This window comes from Phalaenopsis equestris, unplaced genomic scaffold (assembly GCF_001263595.1).
Source record: "Phalaenopsis equestris unplaced genomic scaffold, ASM126359v1 Scaffold000552, whole genome shotgun sequence".
In the NCBI taxonomy this organism is placed as follows: Eukaryota; Viridiplantae; Streptophyta; class Magnoliopsida; order Asparagales; family Orchidaceae; genus Phalaenopsis; species Phalaenopsis equestris.
Window position 1 is genome coordinate 3,164,929 of NW_018164992.1, and position 26,292 is coordinate 3,191,220.

The 26,292-nt window shown below is 33.7% G+C and overlaps 2 protein-coding genes and 1 non-coding gene across 3 annotated transcripts in view; 2 read left to right on the forward strand and 1 right to left on the reverse strand.

Moving 5' to 3' along the window:
* The first annotated feature begins 374 nt into the window (after positions 1-374).
* LOC110029265 (myosin-binding protein 3) lies at positions 375-3,231 on the forward strand. Its single transcript, XM_020731482.1, has 3 exons — positions 375-1,255; positions 1,350-1,523; positions 1,615-3,231. The coding sequence occupies exons 1-3, from the start codon at positions 388-390 to the stop codon at positions 2,829-2,831; spliced, it is 2,259 nt and encodes a 752-aa protein (XP_020587141.1). The 5' UTR covers positions 375-387; the 3' UTR covers positions 2,832-3,231.
* A 3,285-nt stretch (positions 3,232-6,516) lies between these two features.
* TRNAT-AGU lies at positions 6,517-6,590 on the reverse strand. Its single transcript has one exon. It is a non-coding gene; the product is annotated as a tRNA-Thr (tRNA).
* Positions 6,591-8,762: 2,172 nt separating this feature from the next.
* LOC110029194 overlaps positions 8,763-26,292 on the forward strand; it is a 36,738-nt gene continuing 19,208 nt past the window's right edge. The window contains exons 1-3 of the mRNA XM_020731370.1: positions 8,763-9,015; positions 9,092-9,161; positions 25,592-25,659. Of these exons, the coding sequence (XP_020587029.1) occupies positions 8,965-9,015; positions 9,092-9,161; positions 25,592-25,659 (189 nt within the window). The 5' untranslated portion in view covers positions 8,763-8,964. The remainder of the gene's footprint in view (positions 9,016-9,091; positions 9,162-25,591; positions 25,660-26,292) is intronic.

A 26,292-nucleotide genomic window follows, 5' to 3' on the forward strand; every position in this document is an offset into this window, starting at 1 on the left:
AAAGAAAAAAAGTCAGTACACTCTCATTACAATTTTGATCGCAAATTAGAAAAAAATATATTTTATTTTAAAATGATTGTGATAAGAAAATACTTAATATTAAATCTACTTTATTTTAATTTTAATATTTTTAAAATTATTTAATATAATTTTTTATTATATATATGTATGTAATTGTTCATTCCTCATAAATATTTGTTCTTTTCTGACTGTAGAACATTTCTCCGGTCTCCTTTGGCAGACTCCTCTTCTTCCAACCCCTCCTGAATCCTATCTCCATTAAAACTCCCTAATTTCATATTTTCTAACCTACTCGTCCCCCCCTCCTCCAACCCTCTTCTTCAAAACATTGTAAATAGCTTCATTATGGGAAAGAGAACGAGAGACATGGCGGCCAACAAATTTGCAACAATTCTTCATAGGAACACCCACTGGCTCATCTTCCTTCTAATATACATAGTTCTGGAATGGATCTTAATCATTCTCATTCTCCTCAATGCTGTCCTCTCCTACATGATCTCAAAGTTTGCGTCTTTCTTCGGTTTGAAGCCCCCTTGCATCTTTTGCTCGAGGATCGATCATATTTTCGAGCCGGGAAGGTCTCCGAGCTCCTGCAGCGATTTGCTCTGCGAGTCTCATGCCGGAGAAGTATCAAAGCTTGGGTTTTGCTCCAACCATCGCCGGCTGGCGGATGCCGGAGATATGTGCGAGGACTGCGCTGCCTCCAAGCCCGGCGAGACGGATCGGGGCGTTGCTTTGCTTTCATGGATGAAAAGAAGCGAGCAGGGAGAGAAGGATCTGCGATGTTCTTGCTGTGGCGTGGCTTTGGAGAGCGGCTTCTATTCTCCCTATTTGCTTTTCATGGCCGATTCTTGGGATGTTTTGGAGTTCGCTCCGACAGAAAAATCGGAGAAAGGAGAGGGCTTCGGATTGAAGAAGATGGTGCAGGGTAAAGAACTGAAAGATAAAGAGGCGGAAGAAGAAGAAGGAAAAGGTGAGGCCTTTCTTCCTTCTCCTCCTGTTGTAGTGGAGGATGCATTAGTGGATATCATCTCCCCTGGTGCGGACAAGATGGTTGTTTTGGATCGGATTCATCCTGTTGAATTGATCGATTCCTCCACAATGCCGGTTCCAGCTTCTGAAAAGCAGGAAATTGAACAGCATTCGTACGTTCTTGTTCCGACCGAGGAGCCCTGCGATGATTTCTCAACGCATGCCAAAACTGCCGAGGTGCTAGAATTCAAAGTTCAACAAGGCAAGAATTTGTTGTTTTTGTTTCTCTGTCTCTGGAATTTCTTACAAAATTATTAGTTTTCTCAAAAATATGTTTTTTATGATTCTAATTTCAGTTTCTGAAGATGGAAAAGGAAATGATGAAGCTAACTGCGAAATATCCATAGGAAGTGAGATTTGTGATCAGGAACAGATCGAGCCCACCCAATTTTCTAAAATTGTCTCTCTAACTGCCGCAATTGATCATCAAAATCTGAATGTATTGAATGAAACAACCCCTAACGAATCAGGTACCCACTTTCTTATCCCTCATGAAGCCCAATTCTGAATTTTTATTTCTTTCAGATCCTGATGCCAAATTTCTATTTGAATTTTCATCAGTAACTGAAACTGAGCCATCAGAACAAACTTCTCAGCGAACAAGACACCTAAAAATCTGTCCAGTTCTTAATGAAATTGAGGAGGAGAGAATAATGCCTGAAACACCTACAACTCCTAATTACTTAGACAACAATTTTCATTTTCTGCACAAGAGGTTTCTGCTAGAAAGGAGAGAATCTGGAACCGAGTCTCTAGATGGAAGCATTGCCAGTGACACAGACAATCTTGAGCCAGCGACCATAGATCGTCTCAAAACAGCTTTAAAATCGGAACGAAAAGCTCTCATTGCGTTATATGCTGAACTAGAAGAAGAAAGGAGTGCTTCTGCTATAGCTACCAACCAAACCATGGCAATGATAACCAGGCTCCAAGAGGAGAAGGCCGCTATGCAGATGGAAGCACTACAATATCAGAGGATGATGGAGGAGCAAGCGGAGTATGATCAGGAGGCATTGCAGCTCCTCAATGAGCTAATGATGAAAAGGGAGAAGGAGAAGCAGGAGCTGAAGAAGGAACTCGAGGTCTGTCAGCATAAGGTTCGTGTTTACGCGGCAATTGAGCGTAGGAAAATGGCTAAGGGAAGCAGGAGTGGAACTTCTTCCAGCGCTGAAGAGAGCGATGAAATCTCAGTTGAGTCTCAGAAAGGTAACCAGAATTCCATGGAAGATGATGATGATGCCAAGAATCTCATTACTCTGGATGAGTCCTTGGCTGAATTTGAGGAGGAGAGGCTTGCCATCCTTGAGCAGCTAAAGGCTTTGGAGGAGAAGCTTTTCACAATGGATGATGAGCATGATTCTTTCAATTCAAAACATATGAAGCAATTACAGATTGAAAATGGCCATGGGATCATCAATGGAGTCTATGAATTTGGTTCTGTGAATGGTTCTTTAGATTCATTTGATATGAATGGAATTTTTGATATCGATCAAAAGAGTGCGTGGATCGGAGGGAAGAGGCTGAACCCCCTCTTTGATGCCATTGGCTTTGAAAATGAAGATAAGCTTTGTATCAACCACAAGCAGCTGGCTATAGCTGAGGAGGTTGATCATGTTTATGAGAGACTGCAGGCTCTTGAAGCAGACCGCGAATTTCTAAAGCATTGTTTGTCTTCCTTAAAGAAAGGAGAAAGAGGGACAGATCTCCTTCAAGAAATTCTTCATCATCTTCGTGATTTAAGAACTGTGGAGCTTTGTTCAAGGCATATTGATATCTGATTTGGATTCCTTGTACTGTTTAGTAGTTTGAGTTAAGCATAAGCTGTTGCTCAGCTTGTGTTTTTGTAAAGTTTAAAGCTGTTTTTTTTTTTTTTTTTTTTTTTTTTTTTTTTTTTTGGTGAGGAAAAAGGAGAAGAGGAAGCAGACACAGCAACGTGAAGGAAAGGAGGCTCCTTGCGCAGCTCCATGCTTTGCTTTTCTTGTTTTGTTTAATGGAAGCTTGGTCCCATCACCAACGTTCATGGAGGAATGTGTGGTGGATGATCAGGCCGTGAAGGGTGGCAAGTGGGTCACTTGAATGATGTGGCTGTGGAGGCAATCATGGCTTGCAAAGCTGGCCATGAAGCCATGTTTCCTCTTGAAAGTTACAGGAATATGTTGGTTGGGTGGAGTTTCTTTAGTTCATTTATCATTAAAGTTTTTTTTTTAATATTTTTTTATTGTGTTTCTTTTTTCAGAATATTGTCACTGTTTTGCTGTAAAATGCTCTTGGCATATATATATATATATATATATATATATAATTTTATAGCTAATATATGTGAAAAATGCACAATATTTTAATCTGAAATTGGCAATGGCTATCTTGGTTGATTTAGTTGGTAAGATCTTATGAATAATATGTATAATATTAATTATTTTGCACTCAAATTTTTTTTTAAGGAAAAGTGAGAGAGATTATGGTTGATTAGTCATAAATTGCCATCTATTTCATTTACCAAAAAGCTGCTTGGAGGGTGAAATTTGCTTTTGGTTGGTGAGTTGGTGGAACATTGTGATTAAATTAAGAGTTTTTATTAAATTATTTGCTAGTTGCTATTGTTCTTGATAATGATGAGGGCTTTTGTCATGTGCTATTGCTATAATTATACGGGAATAATTTTTAAAAAATGCGTTTAATTATTTAAGATTTGTATTTAGTGATGTTTGTCTAGGATTAAAGGTTCTTCTACCCACACTGCAACTATAATTACATACAGACCTGCTGAAACTTGCTATTTACAAATCAATCAATCTTTTTCATCTATTTTTCAAAATAAAACTCAAATATTGAAATTCTTGGCAAAACCCTAACCCATATTTTCTTCATTATTATCAAATTCTCAATAGTTTGGTTGTAGCATGCCTAAATACATTAGTTCAATTGTTCAAAAAAATCAACTGGGTGGTTAATTGTAGATATCAATGTTTCGGGCGATCTACATGTAGTTATCCCAAATAAATGTTGAATTCACTACACACTAATGACCTTGACGTAACAAACATACTGTAGGGTTACAAAGTTTAGTAAACCAACTAAGAGATTGAGCTATGTTGGGAGTATCCAAAAGCTTAAAATCAAATCCACAAGAGTTGGAAGCCCTTTAGCTAGCAAGAGGGAGAGAACATGCCACTAGATTTTTTATTTGCCGAACGAATACGATTGAAGTCTCCCAAAATAAGCTAACATTCATTAAAATTAGCTGTTTAGAGCATTTGATATGCCTAAGATAGGGTGGTATAATGACCAATTGATATAATATTATGCAAACTAAGTTCAAATCACTTCGCTCATCAAAGACATTGTTAACCACAATTTTGAGGTATATGCAAGTGCATGTGTCATTTCAAATAATAAAATAGTGCATGAAGAATTGTTCCCCTAAATATTGATTTGGAATTTTGCTAAGCTGATTGCTAAAATTTCAAATCTTGATTTTATCTTTCAGTTTTATAATTATCAAGAATGTTAATTAATCATCAACGCTTGCAACAACAACAAAGCCTTAATCGCACTGCGTTGAGTCGGCTTCATGAATCATTTTTCTCCATTGAGTCCTACTTAGTGTCATATTTTCATTCAGTTCTAATAAATTAAGATCATTTTTTATACAATAATAAGCCCTTTATACAATAAGCCCAAGTCTTCATAGGTCTACCTCTTCCTTTCTTAACATAAGTCGAATCTAAAACATCTGCTCTCCAAATTGGATCCTCAGATGGTCACGTTAAATGTGACCAAACCATCTATGACGACTCTCTCTAATTTTGTTGGTCACTTGAGTTACACCAACCCTATCACGGATATATTCATTTCACATTTTGTCTCTAAGCATAAAAAGTGTAAAGTATCTAATCATTCTCATCTCGGCAACACTTAACTTAGTATTATGCTTCTCTTTTAAAGGCCAACATTTAGAGCCTTTTAAAGGCCAACATTTAGAATTTAGAGCCATAGAGCATTGCAAGTCTCACCACCCTCTTATAAAATTTTTCTTTTAGTTTAAGCGGTAAATTTTTATCACACAAAAGGCCCGAAGCATTCCTCCATTTCAACCAACTAACTTGAATTCTACTATTAACATCCTTATCTATATCACTACCTCTTTAAATAACAAACCAGAGATATCTAAATCGTTCGCACATTCTATGAAAAATCTCAAACTCTAGATCTAAGTCTTCGCAAAACGAGTGAAATCTCATAAAATTGAGATTTAAACTGTCAATTTGTGCTAACATATATGCTACTAGTTAATAGTCTTGTTGGGCTATTCTATTGCTTAAATAATCTTTGCACAGGCTGATAGATTGTAATAAATGAAGAAGAAATAATAAAAAAAAGGCACTTGAAATATAGGTTCAAGAAATGTGAGCACATATAGTTTTTTTATTCGAATAAATTACAAATTAATATTCTTCGAATTTTAATTTTTGACACACGTTAAGGGCTTGAATTTGCATTTGACTGTCATGAAAACATTTTAATGGCATATTAAAACCGATTTAGGTCCTAACAATTTCAAATAAAATAAATTTATTTTGAATATTTTAAATGTTTTTGAATTTAGTTTTAAAATAGATATAATACAATTTATTGGCATTGAAGCCAATCCTTATGATGGAAATCGTTACATTAACAATAGATGAATTTCATGCAATTATAGATTTTTCTATCTTATTTATTATTGTGATAGACAAGTATCAATTAAGGATCTGTTTAGGGCAATTGCAACTTATTATGAAGCAATTATAACGCTGTTGAAGAAAAAATTGATGTTGCAATAGCTTATGTTCAAAAAAGTCAAATCGTAGCTAGAAAACTGTCAATGCGCCTAATCAGGACAAGTGAAAAAACACTGATTTCAGCGGCTGCCAAAATGCAGTTTATCCAAAAAGACAATATTTTTGTTGCATATTACAACATTTAAAGCTATGCAAAGAAAATTTATTAACTTTGTATTATTAAAAGTTGCTCCCACACAAGGGTAAGATAATAGCAAATCATAAGGGTTTGAATTTTTTTTTTTCATGAAAAGTTTCAAGAAAAAAAAAGACAAACTTAAATAAAATAATTTAGGGCATTTATATACATTCCAAACAATATATATATATATATATATATATATAGATCTAACACATATTACATATATCACACCAAAAATCATTATCACTAACAATTTAAAAATAAAATATACTATCATGCATAAACATAAAAAATTATAAATATAAATACTAAACTTTAAATGTTAAATAAATAAATGCAAAAAATATTCGAAGCATATATGTAAAATTTCCAATAATCGCACATATTATGAAAATACATGACTATAATTTAGGAGCATTAAAGTATTATGAGAGCACCCTAGTTTCCGTCTTCTAAACAAAATATGAGACATGTCACATAAAATTAAAATAAATATAAAAATGCTCTCGTTGAGATTTGAACTCAAGACCTCCCGCTTACTAAACGGGTGCTCTAACCAACTGAGCTACGAGAGCTTTTGGATCGCAATTCTATTATTTAGTTTATTATTAAATAATAAACCGAGGCCTATGGTGAATCTGGCATTTTTTAAACGATAAATATGTTTTTGATCACTTAAACATGATGGTTTTTATTAAAAATGAATTATTTATATGCCTAAATTTTATTTTATGTATTTACATTTCGGTTTACATTAGTCAATCAAATTAATTCTACAAAAATATTATTTTACTTGGGTTATTCCCCATTTCAATAATTATCTTTCCAAAAAATCTCAATATAATAATTTGAATTTCATACTTGATTTTTTTTGATACAAAAATGTATGTGTGCTTCCCAGTCAAAAATTGGTTTCACATTATTGGATTTGTATCTTATGCTATTTAGTTTGACACATTTTTCTTTGATCATCTAAGAAAGGATTATGAGAATTAATCTATGGTGTAGTTTATCATGTTGTATGGCCTACTTGTTTATTTAAACATTTTAAGTAGTTGGTGTGTAAGATAGTCGATAGTCTGCTTAATGTTTTGTTAAAAATAGAGGCACGAATCCCTTAAATTATTGTGTAAATACTATGGCGCTCTTTGAAGCGACGTATTGTATGTTCTTAATGCAATGAATATATGCATGGGTTGCTGCATTGGTGTCCGGTGTAGTGTTAAATAAGTAAGAATTTTTGTATTATGGATGAGAGTGCAAAGACGCTAGTACTTGAAACTATTATTGTGATAAAATATTGGAATATATGTACTCTAATTGGTAAAAAAATGAAATTAGTTCATATTGTGGTTCATATAAAGATAAATATTTTTTGCATTCAATAAACTAAATGAGTTGCAGAAACAACTAAGGAGATTGATAGTTTAGATTTTAAACTTCGGAATTCAAGTACAAGTAATACTAGAAATGATATAAGTGTTATTATATATAATAGCTAGAAAGACAATGCTATAAAAATCAATATACTTATTAATAGAATTATAGTCTTAAATATTGTTCTTGATACTAAGATTCTAAATGTTATTAGTGTTTATGCTTCTATGTTCTAATAAAAAAAAAAGTAAAGTAATCTAAAAGAATTAATACAAATTGTACTTTTCGAAAAAAAAATATTATAGGAGATTTAAATGAACATGTTGGTAGTGGTAGAAGATCCTAGAAAAATTTAAAGTGTTGATGTACGATTTTGGAGCGATTAATGAATAAGCTAAAGTCATATTGGATTTTGCTTTATCTTAAGATTTTGCTGTTGCAAATATTTTATTGAAAAAAAGAAATAACATATTATCACTTATAAGAATGGATCTAATAAAATATAGATTGATTGTTTTTCCCCGAGAAAAAGAGGTTATCTAGATTGCAAGTACTGTAAGGTCATTTAAAGTAAAAAGTTAATTTATCAACATTGATTATTGGTTTAGATTTTAAGAGGAAAGGTAGGACGATGAAAAATATATAAAATATTATCATAGAATTAGATTAAGATACTAAAAAGACAAAAAAAAAATATATATTTTTAAAAGTAAAATCGAAGATCTTAATATTTAGAATATTAATGAAGAAGCTAATGCAATGTATGATAGAGCAACAAACACTATTAACCAAACACTATTAATACTAAGAAGCTAATGCAACGCGGGAATATTATCCACATATTCTTAGCCACCCACCATAATAATTGAAAGCTTTTATTATCTTATTCCCTACTAGTGAAAAACTTTATAACATTATAAGATCAATTTTATGTTTTTGTTATTTTGTAAAATATTATCAACATGCATTTAATAAAATAATTGATCGAGTTTTCAAATTTTGTATGTTGTGTTAACAAAAAAATATATGATAAATATATTCATTCATTTTGAGCTCTTGGCCTAAATTATTTTCCTAATTAAATTATATGAAAAATGTTGACCCAAAATTATTCTCAATTAAATAATTTTTTTAGTGAATTTACATACATACCGACCAATTCCTTTGTATTAACATATCTAACACAAATTTTATTTGCTATGCTTATACCACCCAAATATTTAATATCTCATAAAATTAAAGTATATATTTTCATACATAAATTAGTCATGTAAAAGTTAAAGTTTAGAGGGTAAACATATAAATAAATGAGTTTAAAGCGGTATGGATGTAAATTTCCCTTTTTTTTTATGAACAATCATATAGATATGTTAACTAGACTAAGAACGTTTGGATCTTCCCCGTCCACATACTCGCTGGTCATAGCATTCGGTCCCGTTCAACGCCTCCGTGTGAAGTTGCGCGCCACCTGTTTGCCGTAATGCCAAAGACGAGAAATTGCTATTCCATCCTTCGAGCCTTTAAAATTTGAACGCGCCTGCGGGATTGCAACCCTTGCTCCATCAGCGAAGAATGGGGACCGTTCTCGACTCCCATTTTCTAGCGCTCACAGCCATTGTCACAGTACTTCTCCTTTCCGCCGCTTCTTTTTGTTTTCCCCTGCTTGATCTGCGAATGCTTACATGATCGTGTTTCACAGGTAGGGTATCAGATGCTTTTCTTTTTCGTTACTGCACTTCTCAGATTCGATAAGCTCACAGATTTTGCAGGTAAGATAGCTTGTTTGTATTTTTCACATGTAGTTTTTGAATATGCTTATGAATTATTAAATTTAAAGGATCAAATTAAGTTGCTGAGTTTTTTTTTTTTCAAATTTAATGGTTGATTCATCTGATTTCTAGCATCATTAACTGTCCGTCTATCAGATGTCCATATTTTCTTCTGCTCCTCTTACTTGCGAGTTGGAATACTCACTCTGTTAAAATGAACAATTCATCTTTAATCCTTTAGCTCTTATATGTGAGAATTGTTGTTTTCTTTTGTTTAAGTTACAGAGTAAAAACTCTAATTGCTTCTCAATGGCTGTCATCTTGGAGTGGCTTTGTTCGAGTAAATGTTTTGGCGTAGCACCTAGCATCTAAAAACATCCGACCATCATTTTTCTAGTTCTTCAAATACTTTCTCTCCACCAATGATCCGAAGGTCTGCGGTGATCAGTTTTGTAGTTATTCAAACATTTTTTCTCCACCGTCCAATTTTTATTCTTCTTTTTCCATGCTATACGCTTTTCCTTCTTTTCTATCTTGCTATCTGTCCATTACGTTGACTCTTCTATACCGCTACATTGCCTGCTTAATTTTCTTGTTCACTGTCCTTTTCGCTGTTAGATCTTATCCATTCTTTTCTATACTTGTTAGTTTTATCCCTCTGATATTCAAATCTTTGATCAGCTATGTCTTGCTTTACTGCATGTTTTCATCGAACTCTGGAGCTTGTGAAAATGAATCTATACCAGTAGAATATTTTGGAGGAAATCTTCACTAGATTCCCATCACTTCTTGCATGCACACAACCATGAAAGAGAGCGAGGTTGCTACTAGGGAGGTTTCCATGGGAGAACACAGTGCACTAAAGTTAAAAGAGATTAAAGGAGACCTGAAAAAAAATTTCTATAGAGCTATTACAAAAGTGAGAAAAAAAAAAGTTTCCTATCTTACTTTTGAGTGGTTATTTATCGGAGTTGGAAATGGTCATTTTTTATGGCTTTTATTATCATCAAAAGGTTAGATCACTTGTTGTAATAATAAAATCAGAACAACAGGGTCAGCCTTTGTCAATAGCCAACTCTCTCATCATTATTACCTGCTATGCTACTTCTAGCTGTCTACACTCTAGATTCTTCTCTACCTATACTAAAGTCTATATATACATAATCTTTGTACACTACAGTATATACAAGGAATTACAATACAATTCAATCTATCCTTTGATCTGCTGTTATTGGTTACCTTCATATCTGAGCCAGCTTCTTCTACTGCATCTTCTTCTTAAAATTATCCTCACCTTTTATTCATCCATGTTTGACTCATCTAACAGCATAACTACAGACCCAAAATCTTCACCATGTCAGAGATTACCATGCATCCCTCTCTCAAGTTCCTAGTGTCCAACCTCCGATCGATTGTCAACATCCAAACTCACTGCCGAGAACTTTCCTATATGGAAAGCTTAAATTCAGGAACTATTTAAAGCAAATGTCTTTGAAGCCTTCCTTGATGATCATCAACCCTTCCACCTACTCAAATTCAAGAGCATGATGGAATTCCATCTCGAAATCCCCAACGCCAATCTGGAAGCTTATTGATCAATCTTTATATGCTGCAATGTACTCTACAATTTCATCATCTATATTACTCTATATCCTAGATCTCCAATCCATTGCTGAAATTTGAGAATCTCTGGACAAGAGATTTACAAACCGCTCAAGCGTTACCCAGGTAAAGAATAAATTACATCTTTCTCCAAGAAATAATCATCCATGACTCAATATTTACTTGATATAAAACATTGCTGGACGGTATATAGCTGCTGCTAGTGGCAGCATTGACAATGATGATATAATCTTATATATTCTCAATGGTCTTCTTCCCTCCTTCCAATCATTCAAAACCGTCATCAGAATGAAGTCTGACCCATTAAGTTGGATGATCTATACGTCCTACCGTGTAGTGAAGAAGTGAACATCACTGCAGAAAAAATAAAGGATACCACAGCTGCTGCAACTATGGCTCTTTATACCACCTCTAGGGTGGTCGAAACTCTTCCAGAGGTGGTGGAAGATCAAATACCTACACCTCTCGCAAAGTTGGAACTAAACCAACAACACCAGGGGTGATCGCTCTAACAATTCTATCACAACCTTTCAAATATGTGGCAAATATGGACACAAAACTCTTATATGCTGTAATAGAATAAATTTTGATATATATCCCTTTACGAAGGCTGATACAACACTCATTGCCACTCAAAATCCAAAATCAACTCAATGAATCCTAGAATTGGGTGTTACATCCGACCTCACTGCCAACTATGATCACATACAGCAGCCATCTTTCAACAAATGTAATGAGCAAGTTGTTGTAGCGATGGATCCACTCTCCCAATAACTCACCATGGCCGAAGAGCGCAACCTACTCCTTACCGTAAGATCATTCTACCTTAATTCTCCTCAATTATCTCATAATTTCCTTAGTCCACAAAGTTAGCTGCATATAACAATTGCACAATCCCTTTCACTAAATCCGGTTTTGTCATCCTTGATTAGAAGAAAAATCACACCATATTCGAGGGACCTTGTTGAGATGGCCACTATCCTGTCCCACCCCTCTCAACTCTTCGCACAACAACATCATCAACTTAGTTATGGCACAAAAGGCTTGATATCCTCATAATGCAATGGTTGCTGCTATCTCCAAACTACACAAGCCTCTCCACATCACTACTTCTCCAATTTTCTACGATGAATGCAACTCATCCAAAATCCGCAAGCAACCCTTTCCCAAGCGTACTTCTCGGCCTACTACACTATTTAATATTGTTCATTTTGATGTTTAGGGAGCCGCACCTATTTTCTCATTACAAGGGTATAAATATTATTTAGTTTTCATTGATTATTACTCACGTTACTATTGGATATTTCTACTATTTGTTAAGTCTGTAACTTCATCTAAGTTTATAGAAGTCTATAAAATGGTTCAAAATTAATTCCACGCTAACAAAAAAATATGAATCTCAATAGGACGCAATTGAGAAGAAGGATTCATGTAGCTGACCCCACTTAGCGGGATAAAGGCTTGCTGTTGTTGTAACCAAAAAATTTTAAAATCAATGCTGGTGGAAAATACACATATCACTTTCTATCGTACTACCTCTTCTCTCATGGCTTCATACATCAACTAAGTTGGCCTTATATTCCTTAAAAAAAAAGGGTGGCTGAAAGAAAGCATAGACATCTCATAGAAACAACCATAACCTTCCTTTTAACATCTCACCTACCAGCCTTGTTCTAGATAGATGTACTGCTCATTGCATTTTATCTATTCAATAGATTGCCTAGCCGAACTCTACTGATGAAGACACCTTATGAACTCCTACATCAAACACTATCTACATATACTCACCTAAGAGTGTTTGGATGCTCCAGTTTCCCATGTCAAAAGCTTCTTACACCCAATAAACTACATCCAACAACTTCACTTTACATATTCATTGGATATTCAATATAAATGCTACTAACAAACATCAAACAAAACCATTATCTCATGGCATGTCACCTTTAATGGCATTCTTTTACTTACCTCTCAAACTCCTTGATACCCAATTTATTGTGAAACACATGTCAACCACATAAGTTTACGTGTCGATCAAGTAATATACGAAATAAAAGTTTCAGTATCGTTCTCACAGGAACTTATAATTTTTCTAAGCAGTGAATTTCAAGTCTACTGAACCCTAAACTTAGTTTGAAGAGTTTAATGTTTTTAAGGCATCTACTTAACTATGATTTTAGAGTTTTTTTAAAATTTTATGAAAGACCATACTCTTATGAGTCCTCAACATTCTTCTGATGAGTTTCCCACATTATAGTTAACAACTAGGAACAATAGCATTTCCTAGCCATTTTATGTGTTTTTTAAATGTATTGGTGTTTCATATTACAGTTAGTTTCTCAACCCTGCAAAAACTCCCGTATTTCCGTATTTTTGTGTTTAACTTCGCCGTTGCACTTCTCTAGCAACAATATTCCTATTCTCGTAAAGCAGTTTATATTAACCTAATTGTTCTAGTCTTCTCCCGTTGTACTATATCACAATTTATTTTAAAAATCTAAATGATCAATTTAGATGTAAATTAAATTCAAAAAGTTAACATGTCAACATTTATCAAAATCTTACTCAATCTAGAGAAATCTCATATAGAAAATGAGATTCATCACATGTCCAAAATGCAAGAGTATAAAATTTTTTTTTCTAAACATGTTTGAAGAAAACAAAATTCAAAAAAAAGTTTACAAAAATGAGAACAATCAAACTTAAAATTATTTTCCTTTTGTTCCACTTCGAATCTTCTTCTTACAATGAAACTTCACTTTGATTTGGTTCTCCACACTTACAATACGATACAAATTACTTACTAAGTGCTCTAAAATGCTAACACACACAGACTTTCCAAATACTTCTCTCTATACGACTGATCAAGTAAATAACACGTCAGGTGCTTTGAAACTTTCAAATCCTACTAATTTAATCTTTTATAAGCGAAGAATCATAATATAAGCCTTAAAAATTGTATTCTCGCATATTCAGGTGCCTATGCACCTAGGTTTGACTCCTGGGTGCCTGGGGCTCCCTCTTCGGGCACTCAGGTGTGTAAGACTTGTAGAGGGCGCGTATACTAGCTAGGGGACATATGACTGGTGCCCGGGCAGCCCCTAGGCACTCTGTTTCAACTCCTTTGCTTTCCAATTTGCCTAATCATCTGTATACTGTATAAAATACTAAAATATTCACATAAAATATAAAAGTAACACAATTAAATATATGAATAACATGGAAATAACATGCATTTGATGAACATCAAATACCTCCAAATTTAAACATTACTTGCGCTCAAGTAATTTTAAAATCTAAAAATTAGAATATTTAAAAAATCATGATAGATTGAGATTTAATTTTGTAGTGTTCTCAAGTAATAAGGTAAACAAATATTTCAAGATTCATAAATCTCTTCTTAAAATCGATCTTTTTTGGAAACTCACAATATATCCCAACATTACTTTTATTAACACTATTTCTATATAATTATCCTAAAATCACTTATGTTTGGTTGAATAAAAGAATATTATTTTTTAAATTTGTATAATTGAAAATTTACTAGTCAACTAAATAATATTAATTCAATTATTATCTTGTTGAATATAAGATTTTGAATTTAGAGTCAAAGAATTTTTTGGTTCAACTTTCAGAAAGGGAGATTGATACCAAGCTGAGATTTCAAGCTTAACTTCAAACTTCTCTTCTAAAAGTTTCTAAAATTTGTTCATTATAACTAGGTTTTTATTAATGTTTTTCTTTTTCTTTTGTTTTTTTTTCATTCAAAGAGGATTATTATATTTGGTTAAAATTTTATTTTATGTATTTAAATTTTGAATATTTTTTTTCTTAAGTCAAATTCTTAATTACCACAACACTCATTTCAAAATATTATAATTTAAGGGATAGTAAGAAATAATTATTTGAATTGATTAGTTATTAAATTTTATATATTTGAAGAGTTAATTTTAACTATAGTCAGTTTTAGCTAAATATTTAGAATTTCTTATATTGTTGAATCCTTAATTATGGTAAGAGGTCAGTTATTAGGAAGTCAATAATTGCTTCAAAATTTGATAAAGATTCATGTCACTTCTAATTATTTTTTTGCATATTAATAAATCTCCCTGAATCCTAATTAAATTTACAATTTTTAATAAAACTTGAATTTATATATTTACTTTTACTTTAGGGCATAGTTCTTACATAAATCCCTCTCCCAAATTTCTTTTATACTATACATACAAATAATAACAAGATAGAAAAAAAAAAACATAACAAAGTAGAAACATGAATATGCAATAAAAAGAGAAATACTTCAGAAGCAGTAATGATCGCTATTAGACATGGGCATTGGGCAGGTGGCTCGACGGACTCTCCATAAGCTTGCTCGAAAAGGGCGGGCTTGGCTGTGGAAAAATAAATTTTTTGCGGGCTCAGTTCGGCTCGAGGCTGCTTTGACTTAGTCAAAGCCCGACACAACCAAACCCTGCCAGCTACATAAAACCCACCCGAATTAAAAATCTCAAAATTTATTCTCGCATCACAAATCACTCACTGAGCCCTTCATAATTTCTTCACGGCCGGGCAAATTCTCTTTTTGTGCTTTCGGTTATCAACAATCATGGTATTTCTCTATCTATAACTCGATCTAATCTGTTTTAGAGTTTTTCTTTCATTTTGTTGTCTCTACCTTTTTTTGCTTTTTTTTTTACTTACCGACTATGCAGGCTGACTCTCCGCGCAAAAACTCATTTCTTCTCTTAATGGAGAATTTTTTCCTTAATTTTTTGCTAAGGTTCTTCTTTCTCAATGCTTTCATGCCAGCTATTTTATTTCCTTAGGTTATATGTATTTGTTTTCTGATCCAGGGCGTTTAATTTATTCATTTATGTATTATTTCGATATTGTGTTTTTAGTTTGAGATATTGGGAGCTTTCCTAACCTTTTTATTTGGTTTGATTGAAGAATGGATTTGTTGATTTTCGTAAAAATGGTTTGATTTTGTTTTTAAGTTTGAATCGTGTGGAGATAAAACAATGTAGCGATAATGCATGAGTGAATTTTTGAATGGAAGCTTGTGCATCATGGAAAACATGCACTAAATGTTGAATATTTTGTAGATCTACGAAAATTTACAGTTTTTTCTGATTATGTCTTTTTTTTCTGTATGATAGGCTACTGCGTATAAGTTTTCATTTCATCCCGCTTACACTATTTTTTTATTGTTGAGCTTGGGGCTCTAAGCGAGCCAAGCTTGAGCGAGCTCAGGGTTGGCTCGTGTTCGGCTGGTTTGAATTTGCTCGAGTTCAAAATCGGCTTGTTTGAAATTGCTCGAGTTCGAAATCGGTTCTTGAACAGTGTGTTTGCGTTCGACTCGATTTAAATATTCTTATTTATGTTCGGCTCTTGGTAGAATTGAAATTGTTTTGTTAAAATTAATTGGATAAAATAGAGTATTGGATTCGAACCTGGACCAAAGCTATGCAAAAGAAAACACATAACCACATTACCACATGAACTATTATGATTTAAACTCAGATGTAAATATGTATAATATATTATTATATAAATAATATATTTATTATGTTATTATTTAAATAATTATATGATTTTTTTATTTTGAGTTAAAACGTGTTGAATACGAGTGAATAAAGAGTTGTTCGTGTTCGGCTCATTTATAATTCAAGCTTAAAAAAATTGCTCGTGTTTGACTCGTTTACTTAACGAATGAGCCGAACACGATCTAATTGCGAAGAACGAGCTTTTCTGATAGCCCTAATTGAGGTGTGTTTGAATTTATATAAAATTAACTATTATGTGGCATTCATAGTTGTTGTTGGTCTGATCGGTTAGATATTTGATAGTAATGATTTATATTCCTTTTCTTGCAAAATTTACATATGTAGGCCCGTGGGCCGGCCTGGCCCTACTCGATGCATAGTGTGGGCGGGTTTGGCTATGAGTTTTTTAATAAAAAATGAGCCCAAGCCCGACCCTAACCCGTTTTTATTAGTCAAAGCCATAATAAATCCGATCCAAGCCCAGCTAGACCCGCCCAACGCCTAGGTCTAAACACGATATCTGAATGACATACCTATCACATGAAGCAGTTAAGTCTTAACACATGATACAAAAGAAAACCACATAACAGTAGTCTACAAAAGATAAAACATGAAGTCTCATAAACATAAATATAAACATCTATTAACATAAATACGCAGGAACAATATCAAGGTCAAAATCATAAGCAATTGGGATATCATCATTGTGCTTCTAAACATAAGTGAAAGATAGGTGGCTCTAGAGATATAAGTAATCAAACACAAGAATGCAAACTATAAAATAAGAGAAGATTTATAGAGTTGCCTCTCAATAAATGCTTTGTTTAACATCCTCAACCTAATCAAATCACACACATAGCACACATACATCCTTAAACAAAGTAAACATGCATTCAAATCATGAGACAACGACTGGGTTGTCTCCCAATAAATATATATTTTAACGCATCAGCTTGACATGGTCAAATCATACAAGGGGTATTCTTCCAGGATTAAATTATCATTCTAAGTTCTCAATCAATCACCCAATATTTTAGATGTTCTGGAGACTTCTTATATTATGCACTTGTGATACGAAATTCTTTCTTTGAATATTTATTTCTTATTGTTTAAATTCTCATTTAAAATTTCTTGTAACTTCTCTATTTCTATGTTAAAACACTCTTTAGATGGATATATAAGGGAATGAATTGAATTATAAATTAGAAATATTAACTCATGATTTTGTCATTTAATAGTCAAGTCCCTTTTCTGTAAATCAATATTTATCCCACTAGTTGCAATAATTAGGCTTTCTAAAATAATTGGGATCTCAACATCTTTCTTTATATCTAAATTAATAAAATTAACTGGTAAGATGAACTTATTAACCTTGACTATGACATTCTCTATAACGCGGTCAACTAATTGAAGGTTCACAGTGGTAGGTTGAGGTCTTCTTTATTCTAGCTAATACTGAAAAATACATTAAATTTATGCTAGCTCCTAAATCACATAATGCATTTCTCGTAAATTGGTTTTATACGGTGTATGAAACGGTAAAACTGCACATCTTTCAATTTTAATGAGATTTTTTTTTTTATTATAATACTACAATCCTCAGTTAATGTTACAGTTTTAAAATATGAAATTCCTTATTTTTATTTAAATTTTTTTTCATGAATTTCATATAACTTGACATTTGTTTATGAGTTTCTGAAAATGGGATGTTAATAGTGAACTTCTTGAACTCTTCTAAGACTTTAAAAAAATTTTGATCCAATTTTTGTCTTATTATTCTTTGAGGAAAATGTGGTGGATGTTTTTCAAGTTCTTTCTTAGCATATGATGGTGGTTTTCTCGAAGTCTTTTCAAGGTTTTTTAGTTGGTTTATTAGACTCGAGTTATTATAATTAACTTTCTGTATGGTCACCGCTTCCAACTCCTTCCCACTCCTAAGTTTAATGGATTTACATTGCTCTTCACCTTGGTCCTTCGGTTTACCTCAATGTCACTAGGTAATGCCCCTTAGGATCTATGGTTCAATGATTCAACTAACTATCCTAATTGTCTCAAAGTTCCTTATGGCTGCTGTTTAACTTTATTTTGGTTTCCCATATGCAACAAGATATGTCTGTGCCTACTCAGAGGGACGGGAGAGCTAACATAAGGGGAAGAGGCGAGTCGATCTAGGTTGGACTGGCTAGACCTAACCAGCCCAACTGACGGCTAGGTTGAGCCAGCCGACCCAACATATAGGCGCAAGATACCTAGAAGAGGCTGAGCAAGATTTCAACGCTCGGGCGGGGCCCACACAGTTGCTAATCTTGTACAAGAGGGGAATCAAGGTGGTTTTGGGGGGAAAGTTTGAAAGTGGACCCTCAAGAGTATCTATGAGAGTTAATTATCTAGGATTTGTTTTATGTTTTGTTAGCTGTAGTTTTCTTTTATGTTGTTGTTCCTAGTGGCGTCTAGGGTTTGTGGAGAGACGATCTATCTCCTTAACAGTAGATTAACGTTGTATCTTATTTGCTTTCGTTGGTATTAGTAAAATCAACCCTCATTTGAGCTCTTCCATCTCTTTATTGCAATTTATTCCCTGTTGATTTGCTATGTTTGGTTTCATTTCATATCAAAATGGTATCAAAGTGAGTTCTTGAAGGAATGACAACTAAGAAAGTGGGTGTATTAGAAGAAGAAGTATGACAAGTTAGATCAGGCATGGAGGAAAGGTTTACCGCCATGGAGGATAGATTTTCTTTCATAAATAACTGAATGGATGATCAATTTAGGACCATGGACGAAATGATGAAGAGGCTACTAAAGATGCAATCCATGAACCCTTCCACTTCAAATTGCAAATTCTAACCAAGGGTTAATCGGAGAATCCTTGACCAGATCAAAAGGGGAAGAAATAAAATGAGAGGGTGATGAGGAAAGCATCTATCATGAAGAGCTACCCTCTAAGACTCTGAGAGGAGGGATGAGAAGTTATGAGTGAGGTAGATTGGCCGAAAATTGGAGGGGTGGTGCAAGGGGCACATAGGAGCACGATGAATGAGAGAAGCGTGAGGGGGGTATATGATTATGACCGAAGGAGGGAGTTTTACCCTTAACAAATGGAGGGAAACATCGAAGTGGGAAGAAGTTGGGATGACAATGTGAGGGTAAGGAAACTGAATTTATCGATCTTTGAAGGGGAGATTCATATGGGTGAGTATTGAATGGGGTGATACTTTGCAGTGAATGAGTTAATTGAGAGAAGTCATAGCGACAGAATTATGTTTGGATGGAAATGCCTAAGCATGCTTTCAGTGGATGGAGGCGAGGTAAATGTTACATTCGTGGGAAGAGTTTAAGGACTGCTTATTGGAACGTTATCGAGCCATCCGCAAAGGAAACTTACATGAGCAATTCTACGCTCTGACTCAAGAGGGGACAATCACATAATATAGGGAGAATTTCATGCTTTGGTTGGGGCGGCTAAGTGGTATTTCTAGAGTAGGACTAGGGGGAACTTCTTGAAGGACATGAAGCCCAACATCCGAGTAGGCGAGCAACCCTCTGATCTTTGATATCGTGGGGGATTGAGGGGGATGATGGAGCTCATCCATATGATGAAAGACAAGAAACATATGAAGAAAACCAAAAAAAGGCAACATCGACGGTGATTCTACAAAAGTGCCTTGACGACTAAGACACCGATGACCCAAACCATATCGTTTCAAAAAGGACACTAAAGGAGGAGAATGTCGGGACCCATTATGGGGGAAAATTTAAGTGCTTCAACAATGCTGAAGTGTAGGATAACAGAGCAAAAGGATTATATTTTCAATGTGACTAGAAGTATGCCCTAGGGCACTATTGTAAGGAATGCGTTCTACATATCCTTGTCGTTCATGAGAAGGAGGAGACACATAGTGAGGAGTGGGAAGATGACACCGTGGAAAAAGAGAAGCATTTGCGTTCGATGCTACAAGGCAATCAATAGCGTCGCTCAAATTTCCTTATTTTTATCATATTTCTTTTCTTTTTTTATTTATTTCCTATTCTTTTATTTCTTATTTTATTATTTCCTATTTTTCTTATTTCAAAGTTGGGTTTTACTTGATGAACTATAAGTTTTCGATTTTGAAGATTTTTGACATTGTTATTGTGTGTAGAGATGTAGTTATCGACATAGCCGCTCAAATTTCCTTATTTTTATCATATTTTTTTTCCTTTTGATTTATTTCCTATTCTTTTATTTCTTATTTCCTTATTTCTTATTTTTCTTATTTCAAAGTAGACATTTTACGTGATGAACTATTTATATATTATTTTTTGATTTTGAAGAAATTTGACATTGTTATTGTGTTTGGAGATGTAGTTATTTGTTTTATGCTATTCAGAGTGTTGTATTCTTTTCTTTTGCAAGTGGTGTACTTGTCTGTTGCTCGGGAACAAATGGTGGAACCTCCTCGCTACTTGAACGTTGCCAATTTTGATTTTTTTTCGCTATTGTCAGCCTGGGCAGCCATCGATTGTAGCTTGTCTCCGTCTAAACGCCGTCAAACTCCCCTGTTTTATTTCCTCACCATTCCACCGAGGCGCGAGGACTTAGCTAAAAATTTTTAATGAAATTTTCTTACATTCCGGTAACTAATTCTTATGTATTTATATAATTCAATATGAGAATTTTATTTTTCATTGTAAGTTCTAACTAAATTTTTTTAAAATATAATAAAATTTAATATTTTTAAAATATAATTTAAAAAATTAATATATAAATATTTTACCAATATTATTTATTTATTATTTAATTATTTCAAGTCAAATTGAGCTGAACACGAACGAACAAGTTTTTGCTTATGTTTGGCTCGTTTATACATTGAGTTCAAAAAAAAATATTCATGTTTTCCATGTTTACTTAACGAAAGAATCGAACACGAGCTACTTAGAGAGCCGATCACGAGCCGTTCGCGAACAACAAGTTTTTTTGATAGCCCTAGTCGACAAAAAAAGAAGAGAGATTTCGAACAAAGATTGACATTGCATGTAGATCAATGCTACACAATGAGAATCCTGAGACTGATATCTCAATTCCTGATTGTAGTTTTCCCATAGCAGGTTGAAATCCCAATGCAAAATGCTAAATACAAAAGGAATTTTCAATTTTTCAAATTTGTTGTAAGTGATTAATTAGAGAATTTTTTGTTGAGTCAATATAATATTAACGCTGAATTAATTCAAAATTTTAATATATTTAAGGATAGCCATGCTAGATATCAAGATATTGTACGGAGATGTTATTCTTTGGAGTACGAAGAATAAAACTCCAAGAAAATAGATAATGTTACTTGCAAATACTGAAAAATATTGGACCTTATGTTATAACTTTACTTCGATTATATTTGTTTGCTTGATTGTTGAGTTTAAACCTTACTTTCCTTGTGTAGTGGCATTCCAGTGTGGAGTGTAGATTTAACATACTGTGTCTAAGCTTTCCCATGTTTCTTTTTCTTTTTAATCGAGGAAAATTCGAGTAACTTTGTAGTAAAATATTCAATGCTTTCATTAGGGCAGAAAGTCATACTTTTCCATTTTTTTAATTTCTTATGAAAAATATATGGTTCCCTTCAGCTCCAAGTAGTGTTATGCGCAACCACTATGATTATATGGTAAGTTATAGGTTATTAAATAATTCGTTTTTAATAAATATAATCTCTATTTCTGCTTGGGGACCGTTTTGCGGCAGCTTATTTGGTGCGGTGTGTTTTGAAAACGCTGGTTGAAGTGTTTGGTTCTTGCGGCGCGGTGGCTTTTTCTTTTAATCCGTGTTAAATGCAGGTCGCGGTTTCTCTTTTGCCTTAGGTACCTTTCTCTTTCTCACGCTTCTCTCGAACCCTAGGTTCCCCTCTCTCTCTCTCTTTCGTTTCTCTCTTGCGCCTTTCTCACGCTTCTCGAGCCTCTCACGCGCCTCTCTTCGATGGTTGCCTTTCTACTCTCCCTCTTCCCTCTTCCCTCTAATCTTTGGTTACCGTGCTTTGTACATAATTCCTGTGATCATTTTTTATGGAATGACTTTCTCGTTTGAATTTTTGGCTTTCTCATTTGCAATTTATTGTGAGAAGTTTGTGATATTTGCGATTTGTGGTTTCTGATTTATCTCTGATTTTGTGATTTGAAATTTGTGATAAAAAGGAAATATGTGGAATAGTTTTTTTTATCTTCAGTGATTTTTTTGAGTGAGAATTTGATAAATGGATGAAAGAGTACGCTTGATTTGTAGATAGAAATATTTTGGGTGCCTTGAATGTATGGGATGGCCTTCTATCATTATCTTCACTGGTTTTTGAGTGGAAATTTGAAAAATGGATGAAATAGGGAGCTTGATTTGTACATGGCATTGTTTTCTATGCCCTGTATTTAATTGCCTCAATTCAAAAATATGGAATGTTTATCTTTGATGTTTGAACTAGAATTTGAAAAATGGATGAAAGAGGATGTTAATTTGTAGATAGCAACATTTCAAGTGTCTTGTATGTAATTGCCTCAAATGAAAAATATGGGATGAGGTTTTATCACTACTTTTGATGTTTGAGTGTGAATTTGAAAAATGGATAAAGGAGGGTGCTTGATTCGTAGACCAGAATGTTTTGTGTAAATTACATACAAGCACCCATAACCAATGCATTTACGCTTGACACTATCAAACCTTTCATGTTGGTGGTTGGTGGTCTGGAGGTGCTTGTGTGTGGTTTGGAGGAGGTGGTGTGGTGTGGTGTTGGTGTTGGTTTTTGGTGATATGGTGGTTGTGTGCTATTGATGTTGGTTGTAGGTTTTTTTTGGAGGTAGTGGTGTGTTGTGGAGGCAAGTGATGTGGAGGTGGTGCTATTGGTGTTGGTTGTAGTTTGTGTGAAGGTGGTGGTGTGTTGTGGAGGCAGGTGATGTGGAGGTGGTGTGGTGTGATATTGATGTTGGTCGTTGGTTGTGTTGAGATGGTGGTGTGTGGTTTGGAGGAAGTGGTATGGTGTTGGTTTTGAGGTAGTGTGATGTGTTGATAGATATGATGGTGGTGGTTTTGATACGGTGGTGGTGTTGCAATGTTTATGTTTTCTTAGTTCTTTACATGTTAGTTGTTGTACTAGGCAAGACAAAAAAAATCAGTTCATCTGCTATCTAGGATAAAGAGATGACATTAATATTTTGTGACCTCTATGTCAAAGAGGTCGAGTTGGGAATTAGGTCAACCAACTATTTTAATAAGGAAGATTGACAGAACAAAATAAAAGTATATAAAGAAAGCACGGGAAGAGAGTATGATAGAATGCAATTTAAGAACAAATGAGAACAAATGTAAAATGACTGAAAAATATGGAAAGAACTAAAGCGAGGATCCGTAGGCTTGTGTTGGGATCCTATATAGTAAACATCGATGCTTCTAAAGACTGGTAGACGAAGAGATTCGATGCGAGCATGTTTGAAATGTAAAATTCATGTGCCTTTTGAAAACTTGGCCTGGAATCTCATGGGTCATGGCCTTCACTCACCCTCATTTCATTTTCATTTTTATTTATTTCTTCTCGAGGGAGGCCAGAGGGGCAAATTTTTGGATCCCATAAAAATGATAGAAAATTTAGCAATAAGCAATCTAATATGTTTTTGGCCATTTTTGGGTCTCTTTATGTATTGGCTTTATTATTCCTCATTTTCTATGTGCAAGAGGGTGACTTGTTATTTCAAAGTTGAAATTTTTTGGTTTGTTGTTGTCTTCTTTGCTTCATTTTGCTTTGGACTTTGTGTTTCTTCCTTTAGGATGAAACCTACTTGGACTATTGATTTCTCTCATTTTTGTTTTGGTGCGATGTTGTATATACACAACTTGGATTAAATTGGGACTTTCTGATCTCTAGTCTTTCTTTTTTCTTTAAATATTTTTTGGATGTTTCTTTTATGTTTATTTTTTTATATTATTTACCACAACCTTGTCTTCTATATTTATTTTTTTCTTCCTCTGCAAAACAGTTGTATTTGTAACTATTTTTTATAATAGAATTGCTCTATGACCAAGAAAAAAAACTGAACTGGACCGACGAGCCCTCTTGTTTAGAGCATGGACTAGTCTCAAAGCTAGTTCGGGGAACGATTAAAATCTTTTTTGACTAGAACTGGAATGAGCCATTGGGAACTAGCGGCCCCAATTTTATTAAACCGCATAGTTCAAATTTTAATATTCTCATCATTGTTGCTTTTCAATCTAGTGGTGAGTAATGATTTTAATTAAATTTAAAAACTTATCTAACTCTTAATTCTTACCTAAAAGACTATGCTACAACCAAGTCGCAATGATCGCATAGGTTTCCTCTTTCGTCGCCATTTTCACTCGTACCCTTTCTTCCCTCTTTGGCTCTCTGTTTCTCAAGGTGGACAGAGCTGATGGTTCAGCTACTCCAATAGTTTGATATGTCTTCTATTGTGTCTACCCTATTTCTTTGTGCTGTATGAATTTTTTCTCTTAATTATATTTATAGATTGTATATGGCTAACAAGATGTTAGAAATTATTGTGGAATGTTTATATATTGATTACTCCATTCAAATATCTATGTATTGATTATTTCATTTGAATCTCTATATTAGGCTGAAGGTGGAATATGTTTTCAACATTTTTGTATTAAATTAAAAAGCATTTGAATTATATTTTAAAAAATATAGAAGATTTCAAGAGGCTTTCTGAATTTTTTTTTATGGGTACAATAGAAGACGTCAATTACTTAAATATTGAATGTTATTAAATATGCAAGTATGGGAGATATTTCTTGTATATTTTTATATTACATAGTCATTTTTTTTATCACATTTTTGCGTCATTATTATTTATTCAAGTAATATTAAAAAAAAATTAATAGTTATTATACAAGTTCTACCTCTGGTTTAACTTTCATTTAACTTGAGAATCGTGAATCTTTCTTCTAATTCAATGTTCAGTTTGGCTTTCAAAATCTTGTCTATGGCTCTCAGTTTTCTCAAGAAAATAGAACAATAAAATGATGAGTGGTTATAACAAAAAGAACGATTAAGAAATAAAATAAGGCACAATTGTAAAAATTTGGTTCTCGCTCTTTTAACATTACATCCATATAGTTTAACTTAGTGTCTTTTTTCTCGTGTTTTTATACATTGGTGTTGTTCAAGTTAAATGGGTCCAACTACATCCTTGTATTCTTTATTATCTAAATTTGCTACCTATTTGATAAAAGCGTATGCCTGATGTTCACTTAACATATCATATTGTATTATGCAGGCAGTACAAACTTTGTTCTACTTGCAATACTAACTCTTTTGTTGAAAGGATCGTGGCATTTTAGACAGGTTATAGTTCTCCCCCACGCCCCCTCCCTCCTTTTTTTAATTATTAATTTTTTTGAGATATCAATGCTTACCTGTACTGTTGTACTTTTTAAGAATATGGATCAGCTCATATGCCTGGCCTTTCAAATGTATCAATGGTATGGACTTGAAATTGCTGGTCTATAAGCCCATTTATGCTTCAAGGAAAATTTTAAAGCTTATAACTAGTTTTGTCAAGGGCATCCTTTAAGATGATATAACTATTTAATGCCCAAGGCATTAGGCTTTTCTGGGGTTACTTTGTTAAACATGTTCTAATTATAAGAAAGACTTATGAAGAGTTTAAAGTGATAATCATAAGATTAATCCATTTAAGGCTAAAAGATAATTTCAGGTTTTTGTTGCATTTCATATTATAGTCTTGCTAAATATATTATTTTTTTACTATGTACCAAAAATACACATTTAATGGCGCGTTAGTTTCGGTTTTTAAAACCGTGTATCTAATAACACGTTTCTGTGTGTTTGTTTTTTGTATTTGGCTCTACCCGTCTTGAACGGCGGTTTGGAATACTTTTCAGACGCAAATGCGAAACCATAGGTGCGTTCCGCCGTTCGCTAATAAGGATTGCCTGCGGTTCGCCATTCTACCCT

Excerpts from the sequence above, each read along its gene's own strand:
- LOC110029265 (XM_020731482.1), top strand. The coding sequence starts at position 388 with ATGGCGGCCAACAAATTTGCAACAATTCTTCATAGGAACACCCACTGG. Across the intron at positions 1,256-1,349 it reads AGAATTCAAAGTTCAACAAG|TTTCTGAAGATGGAAAAGGA; the intron begins GCAAGAATTTGT and ends TTCTAATTTCAG. Across the intron at positions 1,524-1,614 it reads AACAACCCCTAACGAATCAG|TAACTGAAACTGAGCCATCA; the intron begins GTACCCACTTTC and ends AATTTTCATCAG.